Raw genomic sequence first — 11496 nt, 5'->3', positions numbered from 1 at the left:
TTGTCTGTTTTTCTGCCATTCTAGAGCCAAGGCCAAGTCGGTCACATTTCTAGGCCTGCTCCTACTGTGGGCATTTTTTCTCCAAGTTAGCCATGGAGAATTTTTTTTTCCTGAGGAGTCAGAATTATGTCAGTCATGGTTCCAAACTTCCAACCTGCTTAAAGTTCCAGGCTTTATCTTTTTATCTCCTGCATAGCTAACTCATTAAACCCCAGCTCTGACCCTCCAGGAATCCGCTAGTTCCCCAAAGGCAAACTCTAGCTCTAGGGTTTGTGCATCCCTCTGAAGTCTTACTTTCTTACTTCTTCTCTTTTGCTCTCGCAGATTTTTACTTAGTTTTTGGCAGCTCAAATATGAACAAATAGATGCTTTTAATATTCTGTCCAGAATTCTTGGTTTTTGTTTTTATCCCAAGAACTCTTTCTGAATATAACTGTGATGCTGAATACTGTCAACTTGATTAGATTGAAGGATACAAAGTATTGATCCTGGGTGTGTCTGTGAGGGTGTTGCCAAAGGAGATTAATGTTTGAGTCAGTGGGCTAGGAAAGGCAGACCCACCCTTAATCTGGGTGGGCACAATCTAATCAGCTGCTGTCGAGACTAGAATATAAGCAGGCAGAAAAATGTAGGAGAGAGACTGGTCTAGCCTCCCAGCCTACACCTTTCTCCCATGCTGGATGCTTCCTTCCTTCGAACATTGGACTCCAAGTTTCTCAGTTTTGGGACTTGGACTGGCTCTCCTTGCTCCTCTGCCTGCAGACAGCCTATTGTGGGACCTTGTGATCATGTGAATTAATACTTAACAAACGCCTCTCTCTATGTATCACATTAGTTCTGTCCCTCTAGAGAACCCTGACTAATACAATAGCTTTTGCAATATTACTGGAAATAACTAGCTTTAATAAATATTTGTTGGATGATTAATAAATTGACGTCTACTCTAATGAACAGAAGATTCTCTCTTCCATTGTTAGATCATTGCTGCATACCTAATAAACTGCCATTCAGGATGGGAAAATGCAATGGGTAAGGAATTATGTGTACTAAATAGCAATGCTTGTTTTCTTCATAAAAGTAAACCTCATAAACATTATTCAAATATGGAACTGGAAGGAGACTTCCTTGGTAGTGTGGGAGAATTGGGCCAAGTGATCCAGACCTGTTCTGGTGAGTCCCCTGGCTATTTCCCTTGAGTGATTTTCCAAGTGTCCACTCACTGGCATGTAGGTCCTAAGGGGCTCCTGCCCCTCAACACTGGACAAATGACCACACACTTGCTACCTTATAGTGTACGGTAAATCTGCACTCAAAATTTTTGGTAGGTGCTTGGAAACCACAACTTTAAGTGAAATAATGTACTGTATAATGAGAGCAATTTTCCTATAGGGTAAGTGACATAAACAAGAGTTAAGTTCCCATGGCATGTAATTATGTGATTTTATCTTGCGACAAGGCCAGAGGGTTTTAACATGACTTTCCTGAAGGTTAAGGGATGTCAAAAGAGGTTTGGGGAGAGGGGAGAGATAGAGAGAGGGAGAATATATATATATAGAGAGAGAGAGAATGCATGCCTCGTGGAAGCTCTACCCTTTTATGACCCAATCTTGAAAGTCACATAGCGTCACTTCCACCATACTCTAGTGATTGGAAAAATCCCAAGTCCCTGCCTAGAGGCAAAATTAGGGCATATAGGCCTCATCTTTTGATTGGAGGAGTTTCAGTCCTATTATATCAAGAGCATGTGGGACGTAAGGTATACATGCGTGACTGTGTATGTGTGTGTGCACCAGTATAGTCATACTTGGGAAATACAATCTGCCACACACATACACATTGTATAGTTGTTATAAACAACATATTACATCAGAAAACATCCAGCATAAGGCCAGGCACTCTGTAGTTGCTCCATATGCATTAATTCTCTTTTCTCTTGATTTCTTCCCTTTATATTAAAAAATGGTTTTTTATTTTAAGTGACATAAGATGGAAAAGAGACATAAACGGTGTTATTTTTCTTGCACGTTCTACTATATTGAGTTGTCAGGGCAGTAAATATCCATTTTACAAATGGGGGAATTATAGCTCAAAGCTGTTGAGTAATTTTTGTCTTAAACTAATTTGGTAGGATGATTTATTTTTTGTTCTCCACTTACGTTTTAAATAAACTTTTTATTTAAGTGTAACATAAGGATAGAGCTCGATGAATTTTTGCTAACTGCATACATCTGTGTCACCAGCACCCCTGTCAGAACCAGACATTGCCAGCAACCCTAAAGCACCCTTCACATCCTTCTCCAGTCACTAGCCCCTGCCTGCCCAGCCAAGAGGAACTGCTGTGTGACTTCTAGCACCATAGATTAGCTTCCTTGTTTCTAAACTGTATATAAATGAAATCGTAAAATATACCCTCTTCTGTGCTTGGCTCCTTTCACTCCCTACTGGTTTGTGACATTTATCTATGTCATTATCTTTCATGGCTATATGGAATTTTATTTTATTAACATCCTACCATTTATTATCCGGTCTACAGTTGGCTGACAGATGGGGTGATTTCAGTTTGTGGCTGTTAAGGACAACGCTGCAGTGCACAATCTTGGCATGTCTTTAGGTAAATATGCCTACTTATTTTTAGTTAGTATACACAATTTGTTGTCCAAGTCCAGACACTTCTGAGAGTGAAAGGGTATGCTATTAATAATTATACAGAGATAATGAGTGTAAGTCAGGACTGTCCCAGGCGAACTGGGATTATTTTAGGTAGCCTTAGTGAAACTTACAAATGCAGATGCTCCCATGTCTTTGAATTTTTCTTAAAATATTCATCTAGCAGATCATATGGAGAGCAGCTTTGTCATCTGAATAATGGCAGGATTAGACCATTACATCCATCTCCCATTATACCTTAAGCCTGCATGCCTAGAGAGTAACTCTGTGTAGGGGTGTGTGTGTGTGTGTGTGTGTGTGTGTGTGTGTGTTAGTGTGTGCTTTCTAGCATATGTGTTGTGATATTTTAATCTCTTCATATATAGTAAAGGCCTGTCTGCGGCCCTTATTAGAGCTGCGAGTAGGTGGTGTTTGTGGTGGAGGTGGTGTGGTTTCTGTTCTGAGCAGTGCATGGTCCAAGAAGCCTTTTATCTGAGGTGCTCTCTGTAGATCTGATCTGACCTTTTCTGAGGGGTCCTACTCTCATAGCTCCCTGTGAAGATTTGGAGATGGTGGCTTAGGTTGGGGCTATTCACTCTTAAATCCAAGCTTAGGCTCTGAGAGTTAATGAGAAAGGAAAAAATGAGTCCCCAAACTCAGCACTGAATAACATGAAATCCCTGGAGTAGAGGGAAAGTTTGAGTGGAACTCCCACTCCCAAGATGCTAGGTAAGCACCGTTATCCAGGCTGTAAACAAAGACAGTGCAATTCCTTCCCTATAGAGACAGATCTTGGAGAAATTCCCAGGGGAAACTGTGTCTAATCAGGTCCCTGAGATCGTCAAGCAGCTTAAATTCCTCTGCGATATGACAGCTGGGGTTCTGGTCAAAATGAGAGTTCCTAGTTTTTTTTCCTGAAGTTGCCAAGACCACCTGGGAAAATCCACAAACAGAAACCATGGTCTATTCCTTGAGCACCTTGGAGCCTGGGGTCTGTAAAAGCTCTGATTCTCAGCACCAAGGGAGTCAAAAGAGGTAATACGCAAGGCTGTGTGCTTTTTGCACAAGCAGCACCATTTTCTCTTTCTGGCTAATGGAAAAAGAGATGGCATAAGGCCCAGCACTGAGTGGGGCCCGGGAGAAGGAAGGTGAAGGTCTGAATCCTGTCTTTCCTGATGGTCTCTTTGAAACCCACAACCAAGGGCTCTGGGAAGTATGGATCCCGTCTCTGCTCTCAACACTGACCCTGAGGTGACATGGAATGGAGGGTCTTCGAGGAGGCGGGTGGGATGTAAAGAGCCAGCAGGGAACACTCTAGGCTTTCTCTCCAGATGGAAATCCACTATCTAGTTGGGAGACGGAGGCAGAGAATGGGAGGGCATCCTGGTGACCTTGAGAGCTCTGGTCTCTCAGCTCTTGAGGCAGCGGCCCAGGTTGTACTCTTGGTTCTCAGGGTGTCTTTCTGAGAGTCCCTGGGCAGCCAATTCAGGTGTGTTGTCTCCCTCGTCATCTCTCAAGCAGAGACGGAATTCTTGCTGTCCATGGTAACAGATGCTAGCTTGAATTCATGATCGGCCCAGCAGAGCTGAGATCCTCTCACAGACACGTTGTCAATACCTCAGGGTGGGGAGGTGTGTAGATGAGGGAGGATGGAAGAGAGGGCATCTGCACACTGGCTGGTCCGCTAGAGTCTTCTTCCCTTAGCCATGCTTGTGCCTGTCATGACTCTTTGTGTTTTGCCCTCTGCTTCCCCAGACAACTCGCCAAGAGAGAATGACTCTGAGAAACAGCTCCTCAGTGACTGAGTTTATCCTTGTGGGATTATCAGAACAGCCAGAGCTCCAGCTCCCTCTTTTCCTTCTATTCTTAGGGATCTATGTGTTCACTGTGGTGGGCAACTTGGGCTTGATCACCTTAATTGGGATAAATCCTAGCCTTCACACCCCCATGTACTTTTTCCTCTTCAACTTGTCCTTTATAGATCTCTGTTATTCCTGTGTGTTTACCCCCAAAATGCTGAATGACTTTGTTTCAGAAAGTATCATCTCTTATGTGGGATGTATGACTCAGCTATTTTTCTTCTGTTTCTTTGTCAATTCTGAGTGCTATGTGTTGGTATCAATGGCCTATGATCGCTATGTGGCCATCTGCAACCCCCTGCTCTACATGGTCACCATGTCCCCAAGGGTCTGCTTTCTGCTGATGTTTGGTTCCTATGTGGTAGGGTTTGCTGGGGCCATGGCCCACACTGGAAGCATGCTGTGACTGACCTTCTGTGATTCCAACGTCATTGACCATTATCTGTGTGAAGTTCTCCCCCTCTTGCAGCTCTCCTGCACCAGCACCCATGTCAATGAGCTGGTATTTTTCATTGTTGTTGGAGTAATCATCATGCTATCCAGCATAAGCATCGTCATCTCTTACGCTTTGATACTCTCCAACATCCTCCGTATTCCTTCTGCAGAGGGCAGATCCAAAGCCTTTAGCACATGTGGCTCCCACATAATTGCTGTTGCTCTGTTTTTGGGGTCAGGGACATTCACCTACTTAACAACATCTTTTCCTGGCTCTACGAACCATGGAAGATTTGCCTCAGTCTTTTACACCAATATGGTTCCCATGCTTAACCCTTTGATCTACAGTTTGAGGAATAAGGATGTTAAACTTGCCCTGGGCAAAACCCTGAAGAGAGTGCTCTTCTAATGGGTCTCTTCATATCACTGGCAACCGATTCTCGGTAAGCATGATACTCAAGTGTCTTTCTATTTATAGGTGGAGGAATTTTAATATTTTTCCTCAAAGAAGGTCTCCTCTCCACTTTTAAAAATTGGAAATCTCTTTCCTATACTCTCCTTGAGGACTATATTATTTTGCAACAATTAAATTGGCTCATTGTATGCAAGTTAGCGTCTATGAAATGCCTTTTGTTTACTGAACTCTGTATTAGGCCCAAGAGATGAGTAAGATGAGGCTCCATGCCTTCCATTCTTTTCTTGGTAGGCTAAATGGGTTTTTCTGAGCAAGAACGTTTCTGGCTGGAACAAGGGGCAGGTGGTGGTATAAAGGTTGAGGAGTGTTTTCTCTTTAGTTACATAAGCAGACTTATTAAAGATCAATGGTAGATACCTTGGTGCCAGTGCTAATATGATTATATATCCAGCTCTTCAGGAGGTTGCTTGGTCAGGAAGATCATAAACCCTCCTTTTCATATACATGTATGTACATAAAAGAAGCCCTCACACAAGAATTTTCTATGATCTGCTCTGTAAGGATAAATCAAATCCAAATCTTTTATTTCAAAGTTCTAAAGCTTCTGGGCCTTGGAATGGTAATCAGGGGTAAGTGATCCTGTGTAATTGGGCCAATTTCTTAGGCTCCAGAGACTCAGGCTGGAAGAAGAAACAAGGAAGAACTCCACGGATTTGCATGATCTGTAAAATGTGGCCTCTGCCTTGCTCTGGAGATACTGAGCACACTACTGGATTTTAGGAAGATTGCTTATTCTTTAAAGTGGATTTAGATTTTACAGTTCTGACAACGTGTGTGCATGTTTATATGTGTGTGTGTGTGTGTGTGTCTGTATGTGTATTACAGTTAATCAATATAGAATCGGAAAGAAAGAGGAGTCATATTACACGTCCCACTCTCAGGGAGCCTGGAAGGGATCTGGATTTTGAGTGCCAAAGACCACTCTGTATTACTCTGCTAAAGGTTCTGCTGTTCTACATTGAAGAGTTCAGTGCTCTAGCTCGTGGCCAGGAGACATTCTGAGGGAGAGCTTAGAGCAAGGCAGAGAAGCAACTGCAGCACAGGGCTGACCAACAGGAGACGTGAGACAAACTCTATCTATCTTCTCCAAATCTGCTAGAGGAAGAAGATCTTTGGAGGAGAAAAACTCTGATACTTGGATTATGCTTTGATTATGATAATAATGACACTTAACAGTTACTGAACTTGCACTATGTGTTTGTGCACCATTTGAGGTACCTTAAATATATTAATTCATTCATTGGAATTGATTTAATACCTTACTCAACCACTGCTGGTCAGTCCTCTGGGCCTTGCTGAATCCCACCCTCCAGTGGACTGTCTGTGTCTAGGTCCATGGGGGTCTTGGGATATTAGAAAAGAATCAAGAATAAGGAAGGACAAAAGTAAATCTACTTTGATATGGATAAAGAAAAAAAACAATTACCATTGGTATAAATGAGCGGGAACAAGAACTAAGTCAGGGCATAGGATATGAATGGAAAGGAACAATTATGTAATCAATGCATCAAAGTCCAAGAATAACTTTCCCTGCATTCACTCCATATTGGCACTGGGGTGAGTAGCCGTGAAAGTATGTTTGACTTAATGAGACACTGGCTTGGATCTTTTGGAAAGAAGTTCCTTTGTGACTGAGGATCTGACACGACAAAAACTCAGAGAGACTTTTCTTGGCTCTTGTAACAGCCAAATAAGAGCATCTATTGCTTCCACAGAAAATGCAACATTAAATAAATTCAGAAGGCCTGCACTTCTGTCTCAAACCAAGGATGGGTCATCTTGCATATTGTTTTGGGTTGACATTAAGGAATTGTTTGTTCTCACAGTGTTAAACAAATAGAAGGAGGGTTGAGGGCTGTTGCATTACAGTAACAGAGAAGTAAGTTGAAACTGAGTGTCAGATCTGTCCTAAATGAGTCCTTCTGTCACAAGACCACGACTCCATCATCTCCTCACGTCACGACGTTTTAATTTCTAGCAAGGCTACTTTTTTCTCTTTAGGAAGCATCCTTAAGGTTGAGATTCCTCTAGGTTCAGTTCTTGGTCTCCTTCTCTTCTAGGCTCTTCCTGAGGCATTTCTCTGACTCAGGTGACTTCAACAACCACGCATTTGATGGTGACTTTCAAATCTATAACTCTGACCCTGAGCTACAATCAGAATCTGTAATCAGTTGTAAACTGGAAACACACAAGTCTTATTAACATTGATGTTCAAATAGAATTGTTTAACGATTAAGTGATGACATAGTTTTGGAGTATCAGGAGGAGTAAACTGTTGTCTCTCACATTTCTAACCAGGTGGGAGAATATAGGTAAGTGACCCTCCAAGTAGGAAGAGCAAGAGTACAAGGAGAACTTCCAGTGGATCTTTGGAAGGAAAAGGACGTGGTTTCCCTGTGCTCAAGAGGCAGATGAGAGGATGTCCGTGGCAGACTCGGCGTTAACTCTTAGCTCAGATGCATAGCGCCCTTTCTCCCCTCACACTTCCACAGCAGAAATGTATCATTTACAAACCACTTCAGCTGCTGGTAACCAAAGTCTGACTGCAGTGGCTGAAACATATAAGTGTTTATTGTCCTCCAACATAAACGGCATCCAGAGGTGGGCAGTCCAGCACTGATTTGACAGTGCTGAGTCATCAAGCACTCAGTCTCTCTCTCCATCTTTTTTCTCTTCTTTCTAGCTAGAGATTTCATTCTCAATAATGCATCATGATTTCCAGATGGCCACTAGAGCTCTTAAGATTTTGTCCATATTTCAAGCAGCAGGAAGACACAGGGGTGAGCATAAGCAAATGGGTACTTTACCTATTTAACGTATGACTGCTACTGACAAGTTATTAGCCATCCCTACCTGCAAAGGAGGCTGAGAAACTTAGCATTTCACTTGATAGCATTATCATCCTTAAACAGCAGAATTTTGTTGCTAAGGAAGAAGGTGCTAACATGGCTATTGTGCAGACAACTAGCAGTATCCACCAAAGGATAGAATACCACTTGCCAGGAGGCAACAATTTAGAAGTGAATACACTCTATCCATATTTTTGCTTTCTTACTTGGTCCACTCTATGAGCGAAGGTTAGATTAATTGGACAGGTAAGATTGAAAAAGACTGACAAGTTGGTCATTGATGGAAATGTGCCCGGTGTCTTCATCACCAAACTATTGGTACTAACGTAAGGCAAGCTCATGGTGAGGACAAGCCAGAATCTGTGCTATTTCAATCCTAACCTCTACTCCTGTCTCCTACTGGGTTAAGTTAGAGTCCGGGTTCTGAGAGGGAAGTGCGAGTCCTGACATCTTTGCCTCTTCAGCATGGCTATGAATAAAGATGCAATGGTATTTTCATCCTCTTTTGGCTCCAGTCATTCTCACTAATTAGACCCACAGGAAAGGGGGAGTGAGTGATTAATATTGCCAAATTTCCCACATTAGAGCTGTCTCTGCACTTTTAGCACAAGGACTTCTGGTAATTGAAGCTCTCATTTTCTTATGATTTGAAATGACCCCTCTTGCTCTGGTAGTGGGTTATTGGAAACCATATGAAAAATAGTGTCTGAGAGGACACAAAGTGCAACTCAAATAGGGCTCTACTCGTTAATTTTAGGTGTCAACTTGACTGAATTAAGGAACACCTAGGGAACTGCTGGGTGTGTGAGTGTGAGGGTGTTGCCAGAGGAGGCTGGCATGTGAGTCAGTGGACCCAGTGGGGAAAACCTGCCCTCAATGTGAGTGGGCATCATTCAGTCGGCTGGGGGCCCAGACAGAACAGAAAACGCAGAGAAAAGGATCTCCTCTCTCTCTTGGAGCTGGGAAACTGTTCTCCAGTCCTTGGATATCAGAACTGCAAACTCTTTGGCTTTGGGACTCCAGGACAAACTCCAGTGGTCCCTGGATTCTCAGGTCTTTGGGCTTGGACTGAGAGTTAACCCATTGGCTTTCCTGGTTCTGAGGTTTTCACACTTGGACTGATCCACACTGCTGACATCTCAGAATCTCCAGCTTGCAGACAGCTTGTCATAGAAATTCTCAGCCTCCATAATCATTTGAGCCATTTTCCCTAATAAATCCCCTCTCATCTATCTATCTATATCTATATCTAATCTATATTTATATCTCTGAGCTATCTAATCCAGTTGATTCTTTCTCTCTGGAGAACCATGAGTAAAATACAAGGGCCATGGAAGGAGGGCTCATTGTCAGCTAATAGGGAAATTTGACAGGAAAATTTAGGCTAGGTGACTCACAATTTCACAGAATAGCATGTGGAAGACATGAACAGAAAATGGTGTTCCAGTTGATGGCAAATAGGGTTTGGTACTATCTGTGATTTCAGGTATCTACTGGAGACTTAGAATATATCCCCTAAGAATAACGGAGTACTGTGTATTAAATGACACCCATGTCAGGCAATGTATTTGTTAACTAGCTAGATTTAGCCATTCTACATTGTAAATGTACTTCAAAACATCATGCTGTACATGATAAATACACACAATTTTGTCTGTCAAATGAAAAAAGGTAAATGTTCTAACTTCTTCGTTAAAAGAACACGAGTCAGACTGGATCAAAGAGCAGAATACAACTCTATGTGGCATATGAGAAACCCATCTATAACCAGGTGATTCAGAAAGATTGAAAATAAAATGGTGACTAAAGATATAACAGGTAAATATAAACAAACAAGCAAACAAACAGGCTGACTTTCAGTCAGAATGGAAATTCAGTCAAAAAATGTTAAATGCAAAAGCGTTATAATGGTATAGGATATAATTTACAATAAATATGTAATGGTTATGACTCTCTATGCACCACATAGTAGAACATCAGGAGTTATAAGAGAAATTAACATTATTGGAAGGGAACTTTAAATTACAGCTTTTAGTCTCTGATAAAGCAGGTTTATAGAAAAAGATAAAAGATGTAGAAAATGTCAAGAAGATAATAGAGAGATAAATCTAATTACTTACATAAATTAGTTTTTTCTATATAAACATCCAATTTTTTATGTGTATGTGTGTGTGTGTGTGTGTGTGTGTGTATGTGTAGTTCTGTGTCCTAGATATTAAAAACATACCTTTTAATCAAAGGGTCAAAAAACAGTCACATGAAGAGTGAATATTAGGTCACAAAAGCAAACTTCAATAAATTTGATATATTAAAAATAGTCCCATCAATGTTCTTTGATCATCATGCAATAAAACTAAAGCATAATTATGTAATTAGAAAGCAAAAATACTTTATTACTTTGATATTTAACATTTTCTTTTAAGCTACTTGTAGGTCAAAGAAAAAATATAAAATTGCAGAATGCCTAGAAAAAAGCTATGAAAATGTAACCTTTTATAATTTATGAGATAGTATACAGCTAAAACAGAAAAATAATTTTAAATATTATATTAAACAAGCAATAAAGATAGATAAACAATTAACTTATGGGTAGTAAAATTAAAAGAAAACAGAGTAGGAATTAATAAAATTAAAATCAGAAAATATTGAATTAGAAAAAAACAGTAGAGATAATAAATACAATCAAGAGCTTGTTCTTTCAACATTAGTAATATATATCAGGTGCTGTCTATCCTAATTCAGAGAAAAAGAAGAAAGAACAAATAAGAAACTACAAAGAGAGAAAACCATAGAAATAGAGGACATTAAAATAATGACATTTTTGAGCATTGGTCAAGTGAAATAAAAGGCCTGAATGAAATGGACTATTTTCTAGCAAAATATAATTAAAGAAAATGAATTCTCGATCAGATAGAAAATCCAAAGAGTCAGTTCCATAGAAGCAATGGAAAAAGTTGTCAGAGTTACATCACAAAAATTACTTTCCCAGGTGGTTTCACAGGAGAAGTCTACCACAGAAGAGATAATTGCAATAGTATTTAAACTGGTTCAGAGCTTAAAACAGAAGAAAAACTCCCTCCAAAGTCATTTTTACAAAGTGAGCACAACACTGATGCAAAATTTGAGAAGACTGCATACACAAAAAGAAAATCACAGACAAATATTACTTTGGAATATCACCACAAAGTACTGAATAAAATATTAGCAAACATTTAGCAGCAGAAAAAAGAGT

The 11496-nt window shown here is 40.6% G+C and overlaps 1 protein-coding gene across 1 annotated transcript; it reads left to right on the top strand.

The window, feature by feature from the left end:
* The first annotated feature begins 4416 nt into the window (after positions 1-4416).
* On the top strand, positions 4417-5349 carry LOC100994056 (olfactory receptor 8B4). Its single transcript, XM_008973357.4, is given in 1 exon segment — positions 4417-5349. A coding segment is annotated over 1 exon segment (930 nt). The 5' UTR covers positions 4417-4419.
* The last annotated feature ends 6147 nt before the right edge of the window (positions 5350-11496 follow it).

The sequence above is a fragment of the Pan paniscus genome, chromosome 9, assembly GCF_029289425.2.
Source record: "Pan paniscus chromosome 9, NHGRI_mPanPan1-v2.0_pri, whole genome shotgun sequence".
NCBI lineage: Eukaryota > Metazoa > Chordata > Mammalia > Primates > Hominidae > Pan > Pan paniscus.
Note: the sequence above shows the minus strand (reverse complement) of the source record. Positions and strands in the feature narration are given on the sequence as shown.